Genomic DNA, 21154 nt, shown 5'->3' on the forward strand with positions numbered 1-21154 from the left:
GAGGATCTTTTTGCATGTTGTGTTGCATGAGTGTGCCCTTTGTTTCAGCGTGCCAGAGTTCTTGAAGAGTTATTTTATTAATTTCTTCAAGGGCATCAGCCCTGTTCCTTGAGCCCTCATGTAAGTCCATTAGAATGCTTACTTGCCATTTTAGTTACAGATAACTCCACTAAAAGGCCACGGTTAGCAGAATGAATGGAGCTGTGAATTGCAGAACATCCATCAATGGGCTCGCTCCCTAGCCAAAGCTGTCTTACTCTTTTTGCTTTGCTGTTCTCATTTGAGGTGTTGATTCTAGTTTTAAAATTTAAAACTACTACAAGAACTAAGAGAGAATAGTATAACAGTGCATGCTGTTACCAGATTTTGTTGCACGGTATTTGTTACACTATTACGTTTCAAAATAATGCTTGCAACTTTCTCATTTCTTTTCTTAAATAAAAAAAAATTAAAAAAAAAAACAGCTATGCAATTAGAACCTTCAAGCTGTTTATTTGCAGCAACTAAAACACTGCAAGTTACTACTAACTAGATACAATATTCACTGTATATGAATATATACAATATACAGTATAATTTAAGTATTAGTAAAATAATAAGAGGAGTTTACCTCAATATAGTGCGTAGAACACTTCTGTATGATACCCTCCAGAAATTAAAACGGAAAAAACGAAAAAATCGACCACTTACGGGTACATTAGAGTAAAATATAAATAATTAAATAATCAATTTAACACAATACAAATCAATTTAAAACAATTAAAAATCAAATTAACACAATTAAAAGAATCTAACGAAAATATTCAAAACGATTTTCCTTCCTGCAGCTGACAACGCTTTTCGACCATATGTCGTGATCACAGGAATGAAAATTACCGAATCGGGTTAAACCTGATACTTAAATGGAGATTATTTGTCTTCGTGCATGCGCGCAAAGGTCCACGCATCGGATATCAAATATGGCCGCCGAACATTAACAGAATTCTCGTGTAATTTAATTTCAACGGTTTCTGCAATTAATAGTCGCGTATAATTACGTTGAACGTTAAGTATTTTGGCCTCGTTAAATAAAAAAGTATGTTTTTCGTTAATGGCATGAAAGGCTAATTCTGACGCTGCTGAACGAGAAGCACGAACTGAGGCTTCATGTTGATTTACACGAATATTAAGAGAAAATCGGGTAGAACCTTGATAAGACGAGTCGCAATCACCGCAAGAAATGTTGTATACCAGATCATTAATTTGGGTTGCGAACGCTGAAAGAACCGCGTGATTGTTCATTATAGTGTGTAACTTCCGTATTGGCCTAGCTACAATTTTAAATTCGGTATCTTTAAAGAATATGTTAAGCTGTTTGTGCCACTGTTCAACATATGGGACAGAAATAAAGTATTTTTTGATATTACTATTGTTGATTGGTGTAGTATTTTGTATCCTATCTTTAGCTTGTACCCTAATTCGGTTTATTGTGGTAATGGAATAACCCCTGTTCAAGAATCTGCTAGTAGTAGTAGTGGCATGTGATGCAAGAAAGCAAATGTATGAGCTTATGCAGCATCAGCCAAAAAAAAAAAAAAAAAAAAAAATCACACCATTCTCTCCAAATACCTGTCCAGTTCCTCCTTCATATCTTCATGTGAAGAAAACTTCATATCTGCCTGCACAATTACTCCCAGGTCTTTTTCATTTTCTACCACCTTAAGTGTAGTACCACACAGTTGGTACATTTCTCTGGGGTTACTTCTACCCAAGCAAACCCTTAGCCATAATTATGAGAGCTTCCTTGGACTCAGGGGAGGTACCCATTGACTGGAGATGTGCAAATGTGACCCCAATTCACAAAGGGGGATCAAAGGCTGACACAAGTAATTATAGACCTGTGAGTTTAACTTCTGTTCCCGGAAAATTAATGGAGGCACTGGTGAAAGAAGCACTGCAGGATCATCTAGACAAGACTTCAGTTATAGCTAGGACACAGCATGGTTTTATTAAGGGGAAGTCTTGCCTGACCAATTTGATTGGATACTATGATGCAGTCACAAAAGAACTGGATGCAGGGAATAACTTTGATATTATATACTTGGATCTTAGAAAGGCTTTTGATACTGTTGCACATGGAAGACTGCTGCACAAATTGGAGCAGTGTGGCATTGGAGGCAAGTTGCTGCTATGGATAAAGGGGTGGTTGAGGGGGAGAAGACAGAGAGTGGTAATCAATGGACACTGCTCATCGTGGACTAATGTTATTAGTGGAGTCCCTCAGGGTTCAGTATTGGGGCCTTTATTGTTTTCTGTATTTATAAATGATATTGATGATGGTATATCAGGCTTAATGACCAAGTTTGCAGACGATACGAAGGTTGGCAGGGTTGTCAAGGACACTACTGACACTATGCTGCTGCAACAGGATTTGGAAAGGTTGAGCAGATGGGCTTCGAGGTGGCAAATGAAGTTTAACATTGACAAATGTAAAGTACTACATATGGGAAACAGCAACCCCAGAGCAACGTATCAACTCTGTGGTACTACACTGACAGTGGTAGAGAATGAAAGGGACCTGGGGGTGGTGGTGCAGGCAGATATGAAGTTCTCTGAGCAGTGCAGACGAGCTGCAAGAGTAGCTCATGGTGTATTGTCAATGATATATAGGAATTTTTCTAGCAGGGATAAGGAGGTGATTATTCCCTTGTATAAGGCAATGGTCAGGCCACACCTAGAGTACTGTATACAGGCCTGGAGGCCTCATTTCAGGAAGGATGTAGAGCTGCTGGAACGAGTACAGAGAAGGGCAACTAGATTGGTGAATGGGACAAAGGGGTTCTCTTACGAAGAAAGGCTTAAGTTTTGCAAATTACAGTGTCTGGAAACTAGGCACCAGCGGGGTGATCTGATAGAGGTGTACAAAGCCTTGAATGGTTTGAGCATGCTCAATGCTGATGGGATTCTTCCTCTAGCTCAGAAAAATCACCTGAGAGGGCATAAATTCAAATTGAGGAAAGACAGATGTAGGATAGATGTGCGGAAATTTGCCTTTAGCCAGCGGGTGGTTGGTGGGTGGAACAGACTTCCATCCCTTGTCGTGGAAGTTGATAGCCTAAATAAGTTTAAGGCTCAGCTGGACAGGTATTTCGAACGAACAGAGGGGTGAAGTGGAAGTGGTTATTTTTATTTATTTATGTTACTTTTTTTTTTTTTTTTTTTGGCTGATGCTGCATAAGCTTGCTTTCTTGCATCAAATGCCTCTACTAATGCTAATGCATATGCAGTACTTTGCATTTGTCAAGGTTAAACTTCAGTTGCCACTTCTTAGTCCATCTGCCCAAATTATCCAGATCCTGTTGCAGTAGCACACTGCCATTACTGTCATTAACAACCCTGCCAACCTTTATATCATCTGAAAACTTCGACATTAAGCCTGATATACCTTCATCAATATCATTGATAAATATACAAAACAACAGTGGACCTAACACCGAACCCTGTGGGACTCCACTACTAACATTAGTCCAAGAAGAGCAGCACCCATTGATTACCACCCTCTGTCTTCTCGCACTTAACCATCCTTTTATCCATTGTAGCAACTTACCCTTTATACCATTCTGCTCCAATTTGTACAATAGTCTTCCATGCGCAACAGTGTCAAAAGCTTTCCTGAAATCCAAATATATGATATCAAAATTATTTTTTGCATCCAGTTCCTTTGTAACCACATCATAATATCCTATCAAATTTGTCAGACAAGACTTTCCCTTAACAAACCCATGCTGTGTCTGAATTATTGCTGCAGTCTTGTCTAGATGATCCTGCAATGCATCTTTAACCAGCGACTCCATTATTTTACCCGGAACAGAAGTTAAACTAACTGGTCTGTAATTACTCGTGTCACCCTTCGATCCCCCTTTGTGAATTGGGGATACATTTGCACATCTCCAGTCCGTGGGAACCTCCCCTGAGTCCAAGGATGCTCTCATAATTATGGCTAAGGGTTTGGTTGCTTTGCCGCCTCCTTTAATATAACTGGATAGATCCCATCCACCCCAGGTCCTTTTCTTACGCTTAACTTCAACAATTTCTCTTCCACTTTGCTCTCAGTTATTAGAAAATCATTAAGTATCTTGCTACAATTTGATAACCTTCTGCCATTTTCAAACCTTAATAATTCCTCACGTGTGAATGTAGATGCAAAATACTCATTCAGTTTGCTATCTGAGCAGGATCATCAACAGTCGAACCATCGATATCAAGTAGACCAATCAGATTCATCCCCTTCCTTTTAGAGTTTATATAAGTAAAGAAATACTTGCTGTTTTTCTTAGCATCTTTTGCCAAGGATTTCTCGTAATCTGCCTTCGCCTGCCGAACCTCCTTTGTGACCTGATTACAGATTAACTTATATCTGCCATAGGCTTCTGAGTCGCTTGATAATTTATATGCATCCCATGCATTTTTCTTCTCTGTTACGAGTCTCATTAGTTCATTTGACAACCATTTAGGCCTAAACTTTGAACAATATTTCTTAATAGGTATGAAACTTTTAGTAGCTTCCACGATTAATTCCTTGAATGCTTCCCACTTAGAATTTACTGTTGGTAACATCGTCAGTTGATCCCACTGTACAGAATTTAAAAACTGTTGGAGACCACTGTACTCGCCTTTACGGAAGCAAAAACCCTTTCCTTTACCCCTGATGGTAATTAAATCTTTAATTAAATCCCACGTCAGTACACTGTGATCACTGCCACCTAGTGGTTCTTTTATCTGCAAATTCCTAATACACGAATGATCACTGCTGATAACCAGATCAAGAGTATTACTTTCTCTGGTTGCCTCTCGAACATGCTGCTGCAGAAAACAATCATCCAATAAATCCACAAAAGTCTGACTAGTGTATGAGTGCCCAATCCACAAGTTCCATTCAATATCTGGGAAGTTAAAATCCCCCATTATAAGACATTCCGATTTTCTAGCCCACTCTATTTCTCTGTACACGGGTGATAGCTATTATAATGTAGAAGCATACCGGTGTTTGTAGGTTTTCGATAGATGCTAAATTGTATTTTATTCGAGTCCCGGGTAAGCGTGAAATTTAGAAAGTTTAATGACTTGGTATCCGTATCCTCCCTTTCCAATGTAAATTTGAGTCTTGAATGAATATTATTAAATGAATGTAAAATGTCTTGAATAGTGTTACTATCGGTAATAACTAGAACATCGTCTAAATACCTTCCATAGTATGTGATACGGGTTCGAAAAGGTGTCAAATGTATCTGCTCAATTGTTGAGAGATAGATCTCTGACATTAAGCCACTCAGGCTCAAACCCATTGGTAATCCAAAAATTTGTTTGTACACCTTGTCTCGAAAGGTGATGTAATTAGCCTCAACTAACAGTTTAATTAAGTGAAAAATTTCCTTAGTTCAAGAACGCCCCCTCACCCAGTATCCAAGCTAGTTCACGAACACCCCCTCACCCAGTATCCAAGCTAGTTCACGAACACCCCCTCACCCAGTATCCAACGAACTGACATATCAACAGGTTACAAATCTTTCCTCGGGTACACTATCGCAGAACCAGATTTCGCTTTTATCCAAAGGACTAAATTATAATTTACCACCTCGAAAACTGCCTAAAAAACAATGCGTAATTGATATTGAATTTGGACTTCGTAATGTTCCACAAAAAGATGTATTTATTCAACAAGTTAACCAAGTAGTGAATAACATAAAAGAAACGCAACTTCCTAAATTGAATACACATGACAGTTCAGCTTTACGAGAAGTTCGGGGAAATAAGGACATTATTATACAGAGGGCAGATAAAGGAGATACGGTGGTAATACTAGATAAACATGATTATATTAATAAGTTAGATTCAGTTGTGTCAGATACCTCCACTTATCGTGAAGTAGACCCGGCACTGTTTACCAATTTGGTCAATCAGTACAATAAAACGTTAACCACGTATCGAAAAAACGACTACATTACTATGGTTCAGTTAAAGGAATTGAAGTCCAGAACATACAATATTCCTGCACTTTTCGGTCAGGTAAAATTACATAAGACTGGGTTTCCTATTCGACCTATTGTTTCCTACAGGAACTCGGCATTTTCATCCTTAGCCACACATGTATATAACATTATAAAACCCTTTAGACAGGTAATACAATTTGGGATTAAGAACTACGATACATTATTTAATAAGCTTAAAGACTGTAGACTCGGCGACAATAACAATTTATTCTCACTAGATGTTACCTCATTATATACGAATGTAAACGTTGAATACACATTAGATATTATTTGGGATATGTTAAATAAAAACTCGACACTGATTAATTATACGAAGCTACCTATTAAGGAAATTTTTCACTTAATTAAACTGTTAGTTGAGGCTAATTACATCACCTTTCGAGACAAGGTGTACAAACAAATTTTTGGATTACCAATGGGTTTGAGCCTGAGTGGCTTAATGTCAGAGATCTATCTCTCAACAATTGAGCAGATACATTTGACACCTTTTCGAACCCGTATCACATACTATGGGAGGTATTTAGACGATGTTCTAGTTATTACCGATAGTAACACTATCCAAGACATTTTACATTCGTTTAATAATATTCATTCTAGACTCAAATTTACATTGGAAAGGGAGGATACGGATACCAAGTCATTAAACTTTCTAAATTTCACGCTTACCCGGGACTTGAATAAAATACAATTTAGCATCTATCGAAAACCTACAAACACCGGTATGCTTCTACATTATAATAGCTATCGCCCGTTCACCTACAAAAGATGGATTATCTTTAATCAATTTCTTAATGCCTATAAATATTCAACGATGGAAACTGCTTTGGACTCAGAAATATAAATATTAACTAGCAGATTCTTAAACAGGGGTTATTCCATTACCACAATAAACCGAATTAGGGTACAAGCTAAGGATAGGATACAAAATACTACACCAATCAACAATAGTAATATCAAAAAATACTTTATTTCTGTCCCATATGTTGAATAGTGGCACAAACAGCTTAACAGATTCTTTAAAGATACCAATTTAAAATTGTAGCTAGGCCAATACAGAAGTTACACACTATACTGAACAATCGCGCGGTTCTTTCAGCGTTCGCAACACAAATTAATGATCTGGTATACAACATTTCTTGCGGTGATTGCGACTCGTCTTATCAAGGTTCGACCCGATTTTCTCTTAATATTCGTGTAAATCAACATGAAGCCTCAGTTCGTGCTTCTCGTTCAGCAGCGTCAGAATTAGCCTTTCATGCCATTAACGAAAAACATACTTTTTTTATTTAACGAGGCCAAAATACTTAACGTTCAACGTAATTATACGCGACTATTAATTGCAGAAACCGTTGAAATTAAATTACATGAGAATTCTGTTAATGTTCGGTGGCCATATTTGATCTCCGATGCGTGGACCTTTACGCACATGCGCGAAGACAAATAATCTCCATTTAAGTATCAGGTTTAACCCGATTCGGTAATTTTCATTCCTGTGATCACGACATACGGTCGAAAAGCGTTGTCAGCTTCAGGAAGGAAAATCGTTTTGAATATTTTCGTTAAATTCTTTTAATTGTGTTAATTTGATTTTTAATTGTTTTAAATTGATTTGTATTGTGTTAAATTGATTATTTAATTATTTATATTTTACTCTAATGTACCAGTAAGTGGTCGTTTTTTCCGTTTTAATTTCTGGAGGGTATCATACGGAAGTGTTCTACGCACTATATTGAGGTAAACTCCTCTTATTATTTTACTAATATTATTATCAACGTAGAACATATTGAGTAGTACAGCTCTGATTCATACTATCTAGTATAATTTAAGGAAGAATTATACAGGTTATTTTGGGAATGGAGAGGTCATTTTGAAAGTTCCCCCTCCCTTTGCTGATGCTATATAAATGCTGTACCAGTTTCCTTGCATCATATATCACTAGCAATATGCCTTTTTTTGGAAAGATGTTGATCTGTTGGAATGGGTGTAGAGAAGGGCCATGAGAATAGTAAGGGAACAAAAGGATACTCTTGCCAAGAAAAGCATCAATTCTGCAAATTGTAGCATCTGAAAACTAAGCACTTGTGAGGAGAAATTAGCATTAGCATTAGCATTAGTAGAGGCATTTGATGCAAGAAAGCAAGCTTATGCAGCATCAGCCAAAAAAAAAAAAAAAAAAAAAAAGTAACATAAATAAATAAAAATAACCACTTCCACTTCACCCCTCTGTTCGTTCGAAATACCTGTCCAGCTGAGCCTTAAACTTATTTAGGCTATCAACTTCCACGACAAGGGATGGAAGTCTGTTCCACCCACCAACCACCCGCTGGCTAAAGGCAAATTTCCGCACATCTATCCTACATCTGTCTTTCCTCAATTTGAATTTATGCCCTCTCAGGTGATTTTTCTGAGCTAGAGGAAGAATCCCATCAGCATTGAGCATGCTCAAACCATTCAAGGCTTTGTACACCTCTATCAGATCACCCCGCTGGTACCTAGTTTCCAGACACTGTAATTTGCAAAACTTAAGCCTTTCTTCGTAAGAGAACCCCTTTGTCCCATTCACCAATCTAGTTGCCCTTCTCTGTACTCGTTCCAGCAGCTCTACATCCTTCCTGAAATGAGGCCTCCAGGCCTGTATACAGTACTCTAGGTGTGGCCTGACCATTGCCTTATACAAGGGAATAATCACCTCCTTATCCCTGCTAGAAAAATTCCTATATATCATTGACAATACACCATGAGCTACTCTTGCAGCTCGTCTGCACTGCTCAGAGAACTTGATATCTGCCTGCACCACCACCCCCAGGTCCCTTTCATTCTCTACCACTGTCAGTGTAGTACCACAGAGTTGATACGTTGCTCTGGGGTTGCTGTTTCCCATATGTAGTACTTTACATTTGTCAATGTTAAACTTCATTTGCCACCTCGAAGCCCATCTGCTCAACCTTTCCAAATCCTGTTGCAGCAGCATAGTGTCAGTAGTGTCCTTGACAACCCTGCCAACCTTCGTATCGTCTGCAAACTTGGACATTAAGCCTGATATACCATCATCAATATCATTTATAAATACAGAAAACAATAAAGGCCCCAATACTGAACCCTGAGGGACTCCACTAATAACATTAGTCCACGATGAGCAGTGTCCATTGATTACCACTCTCTGTCTTCTCCCCCTCAACCACCCCTTTATCCATAGCAGCAACTTGCCTCCAATGCCACACTGCTCCAATTTGTGCAGCAGTCTTCCATGTGCAACAGTATCAAAAGCCTTTCTAAGATCCAAGTATATAATATCAAAGTTATTCCCTGCATCCAGTTCTTTTGTGACTGCATCATAGTATCCAATCAAATTGGTCAGGCAAGACTTCCCCTTAACAAAACCATGCTGTGTCCTAGCTATAACTGAAGTCTTGTCTAGATGATCCTGCAGTGCTTCTTTCACCAGTGCCTCCATTAATTTTCCGGGAACAGAAGTTAAACTCACAGGTCTATAATTACTTGTGTCAGCCTTTGATCCCCCTTTGTGAATTGGGGTCACATTTGCACATCTCCAGTCCATGGGTACCTCCCCTGAGTCCAAGGAAGCTCTCATAATTATGGCTAAGGGTTTGCTTACCTCCTTTGCTGCCTCCTTTAATATAACTGGATAGATCCCATCCACCCCAGGTGCCTTTCTTGTGTTTATCTTCAACAATTTCTCCTCCACTTTGCTCTCAGTTATTACAAGATTCTCTAGCTTACTGCTAGAGTTGAATACACCTCTGGCATTCCCCTCGCTGAATAACTCCTCATGTGTGAATGTCGATGCAAAATATTCATTTAGTTTGTTAGCTACCCGAGCAGGGTCATCAACAGTTGACCCATCGATCTCAAGTGGACCAATCTGATTCATCCCCTTCCTTCTAGAGTTTACATAAGTAAAGAACTCTTTGCTGTTTTTCTTCGCATCCCTTGCCAAGGATCTCTCGTAATCTGCCTTCGCCTGCCTAACCTCCTTTGTAACTTGGTTACAGATCAACTTGTATCTATCATAGGCGTCCGTGTCACATGTTAATTTGTATGTATCCCATGCATTTTTCTTCTCTGCCATATGCCTTATTAGTTCATCTGACAACCATTTAGGCCTAAACCTTGAACAATATTTCTTAGTTGGTATGTAAAGCCAAGTAGCTTCCACAATAAGTTCTTTGAATGCTTCCCATTTTGAATTTGCTGTTGGCAATATCATCAGTTGATCCCACTGTATAGAATTTAAATACTGTCTCAGTCCATTGTAGTCGCCTTTACGAAAGCAATACCCCTTCCCTTTACCCCTAATGGTAGTTACCTCTTTGAGTAACTCCCACTTCAGCACACTGTGATCACTGCCACCAAGTGGTTCATTTATCTGCAGATTCTTAATGCATGAAGAATCACTACTGATAATCAAATCAAGAGTATTACTCCCTCTAGTTGCCTCCCGAACATGCTGATGTAGAAAACAATCATCCAATAAATCCACAAAAGCCTTGCTACTGTGTGAGTGACCAGCCCCCAAATTCCAGTCAATATCTGGGAAATTAAAATCCCCCATTATAAGACTCTCTGATTTACTGGCCCACTCTATTTCTCCGAACAGTTTCTTATTATACTCATCAGAGTCATTAGGCCTATAGCACACTCCTACTCTCAATTTTGATCCCCCAATGCTTATGTCACACCCAATGCTTATGTCACACCAAACTGACTCGACACTGCACTGTCCAGCGATGTCGACTGGCTTCACTTCCTTGGATTTTATGTGTTTTTTAACTAATAGCATAACCCCTCCTCCCTTCCTATCCTGTCTATCCTTTCTGTAGACATTGTACTCCCCAAATTCCAGTTCTGCATTTCTTATATCTGTGTGACACCACGTCTCTGAAATCCCCACAATATCTGCCTTTGATGTTTTGAGCAATACCTCAAATTCATCAAATTTATTTACTAAACTCCTAGCATTGGTGTACACACAAGTATACATGCACCTGTTCTTTTTCTTAGCTACCCTAACACAACCCATGTGTTTACTTGTACCCCAATGATTCCCAGCAGTCTCTGAAATATCCTGCATCTTATTTTCCAGGCTGCGGCTCATTCCAATAGAAGCAGTGCAAGAATCACTTTCACCTCTGCCAGTGGCTACTGTTAATCTATTAGTCCTTGTATCCCCCCAATCTAGCAGTTTTCCGACCCACCTAACATTGCCTCGATAGCATCAGCAAACATTCTTGCACCCTTTCTTAATGATTAAGATATTTAAAGATTTTGAATGGATTGAGTAAGCTAAATGCTGATGGCATCTTTTTTTGCTCAGACAACACAAATGTTGTCATTTGTGTTGAATTGAGGAATGATGGTTTGTGTTGAATACATTTAAATTGAGGAATGATGATTGTAGGATATTAGTGTGTGTTTTCAGTCTGTGTTTTGAAAACACCAGATAGAAGTTTTGAAGCAAACTTCTATCTGGTTTTGTCAAAGTGGATGGTTTGAATCAATTTAATCAAAACTAGACATTATTAGAGGAGTTGGACCAGTAATGTGAGAGTTTTTTTTTTTTTTACATGCAATCACTGTGGACTGCTCCTGAGAAGTCAACATCCACCCATTTGTCTAATAATAAGGTGTTTTTGTTTAAGTGTAATTCTATATTAATATAAGTAAGCTGTTGCTGTCATGATTGTTATTCAGAAATTATGAGACTAGAATTTATAATTGTAACTGTTATCTTTGTTCTGGATGTATAATTTTATTTTCCTTTTATGTTCTTAGTCTCCTTATGTGGAACCATTTGATGAAAATGAATCTTCAGTGAAAAACGGTATGTCATTGAAAGATATTTTGTTGTAGTGAAATATATATATTAATTTATGATTCATCCCTGTGGTTTTTTTTTTTGACATAACTGTACTATTATTAGCATTTATATTTATGTATTAATTTATAAATATAAGCTTTCATAGACCTGAAGATTTTAATCAGTAGTGTCATAATATAGGTGGTTATCATGATGATGAATTAAGCATATTGGGGACAAAGTTTTAGCTCTGTATTTCTGAACATTCCTATTTCCAAATGTTCTTCAAAACCTCCCTCAGACTTGCTTGCAACATTTTTTTTTTTTTTTTTTTAAACAAATTGCTGACCTCAGTGGTCAAGCAGTCTTTCCACTAATCAGAAAGGTCTGGGTTCAAATCCTCTCAATCCTGAGAAATTTGGCAAAGCATCGAGCACAGCTGAATTTACTCGGCTTGGATATATCTGTAGAATTTTTTCCCAGATTTTTATATTTTAAGAACAGACGCACATTTGAGAACACAATATACAAGCATGACATGCTAATACTTCATGATGTGAATTTCCTTTGCTAATTCGAACTACCCATTTCTCTTCCCAAACTGTTTTCTATGACATGTGGCTCCCCATCCTCCTCCTAACAACTGAAGGTCAGTTTTATTGGGGGAATCCCATCAGAGAAATGGTAACTTTTTTTTTTTTAACAGACCAGTGGAATGAGGGTGTCTGCTGGGAGCTAAAATTGATGTAGAAAAAAGATGTTTGTTTGTTTGTTATTTGGTTTTTAGGAGCATTAGCAACTAAGGCCATATTGCTCCGGGGATATGCGGTGGTCATTCCCTGACCTTTCCTCATCCTCTGTATTTGGTGGTCACGGCCTCGAACCCCAGTCTAATTAAGAAGCGTGTTCTACGCACTGCTGCTCCTGCCCACCTGGCTACGGAGGCGCTAGAAAAAAGATGTAACTGTAGAAAAAGGTTATTCTAGATGTAATATAGATATTTAATTATATTAACAGAATTGATTTGAGTTTATTATATATGTATGACTTACCTATGTTGAATTGTCTAATTGTAAGTGAATAGTCTCTTATACATATTATATTTCTGTGAATATACAATCCTCAGTGAACAATGTGTTTAACCTCAGTTAACACATGTCGTGTGTGTGTGTTGTGTGTGTGTGTGTGTGAGAGAGAGAGAGAGAGAGAGAGAGAGAGAGAGAGAGAGAGAGAGAGAGAGAGAGAGAGAGAGAGAGAGAGAGAGAAAGCAGATATGATGACTTATGGTCAGCACTACCACGTATTGTTGGGGAGGGAAAAAAAAAAAAAAAAAAAGGTGAACTGATATAGATATATCTGGTTAAGATTTAGCTAGAGAGATTGTAAAAACTTTGCACTATAGTAAAAGCAGATGTATTTAAGGCAGTCAAATTGTATTAAAATAATTAATACTAAGAATTCCAGTGTAACAGAATACTTAATTAAAAGGACTCTAATGTTTAGTAAACTAATAAATGCTCAAAGAATTCAAAATTAGAAGCAAAAACGTTTTTTAAGAGAGCTCTACTAGTGAAACTGATACAAGATAATGAATTTAAGTAAGATGTCATCAAAAAGCATGTTGAAGCATAGGTATGTTTAGAGATAGAAATATGATAATCATATTATAAATAAGAAGCGCATAGAAGAGATTAATTGAAACAGTATCATAGAAATTTAGAATATGCCACTACATTTTAGTGAGAGAGCCATTATTGAAAAATTTTAAAGAAAATGAGATTTTTTTATTTGTCTTAGTTAAGCTGACTTACATGAGATGTTGCTTGAAATTCTGGGGGGGGGGGACACTTTAAGTATTGATATAATTAAATTAAAAGTTGAAAAATTCTTGAATAGAGTGACCTTAAATCTGCCATGAAACTTATAAGAATCCTTTTGGATAAATCTGTAATGCTATAAGTTTATATTTTGAACAACAAACAAAATTTTGGTGCAGTATCTTCTAGGATCTTGGAACAGTATCATAGTTTGTATTTTGCAAATTTGTATTGTGCAAAAAATAAATAAATAAAATAAAATAAACAGTAATACTTAGCTACTCTAGATAGAAACCATAATACCACTAGCAGGATGATAGCAAATGTTTGTACGATGTTTTGCTCCATAAGTCTTAGTTTTTTGTGTATTAAAAAATGCAATATTAAATTACTTTTCAGTTTCACCATATCAAGGAGGACTCATGGAAATGCTAGCTATGACCATTCAGTAACAAACATGAAAAAAAAGAAAAAAAAAAAAGTATTGTTTGAATTTCTATAAAGCAGTTGCTGTGGTTATTTCTACAGTTTTCTGAGTATGTATCCGAGAACAAGATGCATGACCTTGATCTGGTGTCAGTTGTCTGCTAAAGCATCCAATTACTTCTCATTTCTGCATACCTTAGCGTAACAGCATGTAGACTGACAGCTAAGCCATTTTTTGATGTGCACACTGCTGAAACAAACGAGTGAACTACTGAAAAACTTCTTATTGAATTCCATGCTGTGCCCTCACTGCACCATAAAGTGCAATACAAAGTCCACACAAAGGGGTGCTCTTAACACAGAAACCTTCATTTTTGCAAATTTCGGCATCTGGAGACTAGGCACCTGCGAGATGATCTGATTAAGGTGTTTAAGGCTTTGAATGGTTTGAGCAAGCTCTATGCCGATGGGATTCTTTCTCTACCTCAGCACTTGAGGGGGGCATAAATCGAAATTGAGGAAAGACGGTTGCAGAATACACGTGTGAAAATTTGCATTTAGTCAACGAGTGGTTTATTTCTGGAACTAACTTCCATCAGTCATTGTGGAAGTTGATAGCCTAAATAAATTCAAGGAAGAACTAGATGAACTTTCAGAGGGAGTGGATAGGTGAATTGGGAAGGTTTTTTCTTTTTTTTTTTTTTTTGGATAACCTTGCTTTCTTGCATCATATTTGTATGTCTACATGCACTTTTCTTCTGTGCCACAAATCTCATTGGCGCCTCCATAGCCAGGTGGGAAGGAGCAGCAGTGCATAGTACACGCTTCTTGATTAGACCGGGTTCGAGCCAGTCACCACCAAATACAGAGGATGTGGAAAGGTCAGGGAATGACCACCGCATATCCTGGAGCAATATGGCCTTAGTTGCTATTGCTCCTAAAAACCAAATAACAAACAAACAAATCTCATTAATTGAAATGACATTCATTGTCTGAACCCTAAACGGTATTTTTTTTTAGTTGGTATGAAAACCTAATAGCTGCTATGATTACTTCCCTCAGTGCTTCCCATTTAGAATTTGCTTCTGGTAATATCACTATTTGTTCAAACTGTACAGAATTTAAAAACTTTCTGAGATCACTATATTCACCTTAATGAAAGTAAAAGCTCATTTCTTTATTTCTGAGATGGTGGTTACATCTTTAAATAAATCTTAACTTTTGCATAGAACAGAGTATTAATTTTGGCCCTTGAGGCTGTCACAGACTTGACATATCTGTTAAGCACAGCTTGCTACCTGTGAGTCTAAAACTGTCTGATGGAACTGATATTCAGGTGACACTTAAATGAAGTGGACCTACTTTTGACTAAGTACGGTCAATCTGTGACAGCCAAATCCTCTGGTTGCACCTTCATGATGGTGGGACTGTTAGTAGCTCTGGGTGTAATCTCCATGAGCAAGTTCTGAAACACTGCAGCTTGCACACTGTAGGTGACCACCCAGGTGCAAACCAACGTAAGAGGGGTTGAGGCGTGGCACCCACACTACATGGAGGAATGCTGTCCCTCTGTGTTACCAGGCAATATCATCATTTGATTGTTGGCATTTGTAGTGAGCAGATGTGTCCTCATATTGCTCCTAGGAAGTGCAGGGAGAGCAAAGTGATTAGAGGATTAGATTAGGGCTAAGGGGGTTAGATAATTGCTTTTAAATTATTTATTTTTATATATTGCAAAGTTTATTTTTATATATATTTTTTTTCTTGTAATAGTTAAATTAAATTTTTATAATTATTATAAATACAATTTTTAAAAGGTACTTTCTGTAATATTTAGTAAATTTAACAATGGTTGTGACAAGATCCACCTTGAACACTTCGTCAGAGGGTATCATGACTTGTACAGAAATAGCCTGTGGCAATTTCCTGATGAATCACGATTTCATCATTTGCAGAACCTGTGGCATGTATTCCAAGGTCGACCTAGTGGATAATCATAGCTCACCTGGCGATTATTTTCTTTGTCACCATTGTATGGAGTGTACCGATCTAAAATTAAAATGTGGTGCACTGCTAGAAAAATTTGAGTCACTGAAGAAATGGGTGCTTTCCCTAGAGAATAATGTAACTGGGGGCTTGTCAGGGATTCAAGATTCTAGTAACCTACCAAGTGATACACTCCCGATTCAGGCCCCAGAGCAGAATAATCAAGTGCAAACTGCTCTGATTCAGAAGGACACAGTTCGTTAGGAGACTTCATTATCAGGGACTTGTGGAATATTCTTTGTAATAAGGGTAGATTGTCTAGAACCAGGGTATGGCTGCTGAGAGCAACAGTTAATGATGTCGTCAATGAATTGTCAGATTTTAAGGGGGTCAAGAGATTATTATTATTCATGTGGGGACTAATGATATTAAGCACACATGAGCTGATGATTTCTTAAACGAATATATGACATTGCTGAAGAAATGCCACAAGTTAGGTCAGAATGTCTGTGTCTGCAGTTCTAGCCAAGCACGATAGGAGGGATTATATGCTGAAAGCATTTTAAAAGAATAAGAGAAGTTTACCTCAGTATGATACTTACAACACTTCCGTATGATACTCTCCAGAAATTAAACAAAAACAATTTTAAAAAATCGAAAATCTTACATTACAGTAAGAAATAATTAACAATAATTAAAAATTAATTTAACAAAAAAAATTACAAAACAATTTTTCTTCCTGAAGCTGACAATGCTTTTCGACCATATGTCGTGATCATAGGAATGAAAATTACCCAAAGGGGGTGAGCATGAAAGTTAAATAAGGATTATTTGTCTTCGTGCATGCTCGTAAAGGACCATGAGTCAGAGATTAGCTGGTCAGAGGCTGGCAAACATGAACAGAATTCTCGTGTAATTTAATTTCGATGGTTTCTGCAATTAATAAATTATATGAGAATTCTGTTAATGTTCACTGGCATATCTAAACTCTGACTCATGGTCCTTTACACGCATACACGAAGACAAATAATCCCTATTTAAGTTCCATGCTCGCTCCTATCCGGTAATTTTCATTCCTGTGATCACGACATACGGTCGAAAAGCATTGTCAGCTTCAGGAAGGAAAATCGTTTTGCATTTGTTTCATTAAATTTATTTTTTACTTAATTTTTAATTGTGTTCATTTTATTTGATAATTATTGTTAATTATTTTAGCATTAGCAAAGGCACATGATGCAAGAAAGCAAGCTTATATAGCATCAACCAAAAAAAAAACCCCCTCTTATTTCACCCATCCACTCGCTCCAAATGTTTGTCAAGTTCTGCCTGAATATATTTAAGCTATCAACTTCTACAACAACAGATGGAAGTTTGTTCCAGAAATCAACCACCCGCTCGTGACCACCAAATATGGAGGATGTGGAAAGGTCAGGGAACGACCACTGCATATCCCCGGAGCAATATGGCCTTAGTTGCTAATGCTCCTAAAAAAAAATCAAATAACAATAACAGTCAACCACCCACTGGCTAAAGGCAAACTTCCGCACATCTATCCCACAACCGTCTTTCCTCAATTTGAATTTATGCCCTCTCAGGCGATTATTCTGAGCAAGAGGAAGAATCCCATCAGCATTGAGCATGCTCAAACCATTCATTTCTTACTCTAATGTAAGATTTTCGATTTTTTTAATTGTTTTCGTTTTAATTTTTGGAGAGTATCATACAGAAGTGTTCTACGTTATCATATTGAGATAAACTTCTCTTATTCTTTTACAAATATTGATATCAATGTAGAATGTATTGAGCATTATAGCTCTAGTTCATCTATCAAATTCATTTTTAATCTCTTATTGGCTGAAAGCCTTGTGGAATAACTCAAGACTTGAAGGACTCTGAAAGGCTCTTGGGAGGGGAATATTTTTATCAGCTTGGCCTGCACTTGTAGGTAGAAGGAATTTGTTTTGTAGAGATGGGATATATTTAAACAAAGGTTGTGCAACAGGTTTTGCCAGTATCATTAAGGATACCTTAAAGGTTCAGGGAAACTGATTATTTGGGGGGGGGAATGATAATATAGATACGCTTTTATCTGATAATATTGGTCAAAGTAACACTTGCACATACCTCAAGAGTTTTTTATTTGTTACTGCAATAGGTCATATTAGCAAGATGTTCTGAGAGTTGAAATGTTTCTAATGAGCAGGTAGTTAATGCTAGGGAAGCAAGCTCAAATAACTTCACGAGGTGTGTCAGGGTAGTTAACTATACAAGAACACTTAATCGTTTATACAGTAAGAAGTCTTGATCGTTTATACAGTAATGTCAGAAGTGTCGTCAATAAAATTAGTGAATTCGAACTGCTGATTAGGATAAGTAATGCTGATATAATAGGGCTTATGGAAACTTGGTGCCACCCACAGATATGAGATGACGAGTTTCAGTATGGTATGTATAATGTATTTAGGAAGGATAGGGCATACAGAAGGAGTGAGTGATATTGTCATACTTCTTATCAGCCTGAGCATAACGAAAGCTTTCTCAGATTTGGACATTTAGCATGATAGATAGAATCTGTATGGCGTGAGATAGTTGGAAGCAAAGGTATAATGAGAATGGAAGTAATCTGCAGGCCAGGTGATTGTGAAGGTTATGATGAGAGCTTGTTTGTTTGTTACTTGGTTTTTAGGAGCATTATCAACTAAGGCTATATTGCTCCGGGAATATGCGGTGGTCATTCCCTGACCTTTCTGCATCCTCTGTATTTGTGGTCACGGGCTCGAACCCCGGTCTAATCAAGAAGTGTGTGCTATGCACTGCTGCTCCTGCCCACCTGGCTAAGGAGGCACCTATGATGAGAGCCTCTACATGCAAGTGGAATGGTCAAGTAAGTGTGAATGTCTTATTATGGGTGATTTTAATTTGCCTCTGATTGATTGGAGCAAATGGGAAAGAAACTCGACATGAGGGACAAAATTTTTAAATCAACTAGATGATTGTTATTTGTCAAGGAAAGTAGTAGAGAAAAGAATATTATATACCTGATCATCATATCCTGAAAGAGGCCTCTGAGGTTGGGAAAACTCATATCTAGGAAATACTCATACACCGATCATTGAACAAAATTTACTGTAACTAAAATTTTTACAAATAGTATAAAAACAAATTATTTATAATAAACTGATAATTGTATATTGCGGAATACTAAAAACTGTAATAAAAGATCGTTTACCATAAAATAAGCTAAAATATAAAATTAAAAGCGCTAAAAACCTGGAGCTTTCGAGAGCGTCAGCTCTCTTCTTCAACAGTAATATGACTTTCTGCAACATCTCCTTAAATAGCAGGTTCATGGTACCTCCACACGTGTTATTTCTCCACGTGGTTCAATCGGCACATGGTCAGAACCGGAAGCGGAAATGTCTCAAGTACGTGGCAAATAAAATCGTTCATCCGAACTTAATACAATTGTTTCAAAAATAGGATGAATACGCATGCCTCTATCTCTATTCATGGTATTCTTACTGGATGAACCAATCCATAAACCCTCGAGCCATTTACGCTCCCAGTATCCGTGTGCACGATCCAAAATAATAGCGTCCTCCGGGGAGATTTGATGCTGCTTCTCCCAAAAATGTTCGGCCACGGCAGACTTACTGTAATCAGCGGTTCTTATAGCATTTAAATGTCCCCCCAGACGATCCCTAAGCCGTCGTTTTGTTTCCCCCACATAACACTCCCCACAATCCGGGCATTCTATTCTATAAATAACTCCGCTACTGAGATCTTTTGGTATACGGTCTTTGACCTGAGACACAGCTGTGCACAGCCTCCGCCCAGGAAGCTGTACACAGCGTGTCTTATAACCCCGTAAAATTCTTGCCAGATGCTCAGTAAGGCTCGGATAGTAGGGGATGTATGCGGTGGCTACCGGGACGAACGACTCCCTACGCTCAGACACCCCTCTACTATATCTATCCAGGATCCTCTGGGGGTATCCGCACTTTCTAAGTTCTGCCATGACACGATTAATTTCTTTCTCTTTATCCTCAGAAGTGGTACAGTGTGATCTTACTCTGTCAAATAAAGCTTTTGCTACACTATTCTTGTATTGTCCAGCTTGTGCTGAATTATAGTGTGTGTATTGACCTCTACACATGAGTTTTTTTAAAAACTGACGTCTTAAGCCTAGAACCCACCCTAGAGACCAATACATCCAAAACCGACAGAGTACCGCCCGTTTCCACCTCTGAGGTAAATTGTATAAATTGGGAGAAGCTATTAAGCCAGCAAACGGCATCATCCTCCCTCCCCTTCTGGACCAGGGCAAAGGTATCATCAACGTATCTTCTCCAATTCCTGATAGGAAACGAACACCCACTAAAAACCATGCTTTCCAACTCCTCCATGGCCAAGTTGGCCACGGTGGCACTAATGGGTGAACCCATGGCCGTACCGCGAACCTGCTTATACATAGTTCCTTGAAATAACATGGTAGTGCTAGCTAGACATAATTCTACCCTGGTACAAATATCTTCCACACCGAGCAGTGATCTATTACCAAGTGAGGCATCCCTGGTCAATGCCATTTTTACACAATATACTGCATGATTAATAGGAATACATGTAAATAAAGATACAACATCAAAAGAGATCATGCTCTCATCATCATTTATAGTTAAATTCCCCAAAAATTCACAAACTCTCTACTGTCCTTAACAACATACTCGGACTGCCCCACTATGGGTGCAATTATTTTGGCCAAGTACCCTGATAGCACATAGGAAGGACTCCCTATAAATGAAACTATAGGTCTCAAGGGTACTTCTGCCTTATGAATTTTTGGCAGTCCATAGAATCGTGGGAGTTGACTACCTGTAGTGTGTAATGACCAGTAACTCTCCTTGGAAATCTTCATGTTCAACCAGGATTGTACCAATTTATTGACTCACCGTTCCAGACCCACCAATGGGTTCCTCTGGATCACCTTATAAGTGTTATTATCTTGCAGAAGTTCCAATGCCTTCTTATTATAATCTTCTGTATTTAGGACCACCGTTGATCTCCCTTTGTCTGCTGGT

General features: G+C 37.9%; 1 protein-coding gene across 3 annotated transcripts in view; it reads left to right on the forward strand.

The window, feature by feature from the left end:
- LOC150076514 (trafficking protein particle complex subunit 11-like) overlaps positions 1-21154 on the forward strand; it is a gene marked incomplete at its 3' end in the record, with an annotated part of 510629 nt that overhangs the window by 478685 nt on the left and 10790 nt on the right. For all 3 annotated transcript variants that reach the window (XM_090388020.1, XM_090388018.1, XM_090388019.1), the window contains 1 exon segment: positions 11823-11871. In XM_090388020.1, coding sequence (XP_090244146.1) covers positions 11823-11871 — 49 coding nt within the window.

Source organism: Mastigoproctus giganteus, chromosome 13 (genome assembly GCF_048544385.1).
Source record: "Mastigoproctus giganteus isolate SK-2022 chromosome 13, ASM4854438v1, whole genome shotgun sequence".
In the NCBI taxonomy this organism is placed as follows: domain Eukaryota; kingdom Metazoa; phylum Arthropoda; class Arachnida; order Uropygi; family Thelyphonidae; genus Mastigoproctus; species Mastigoproctus giganteus.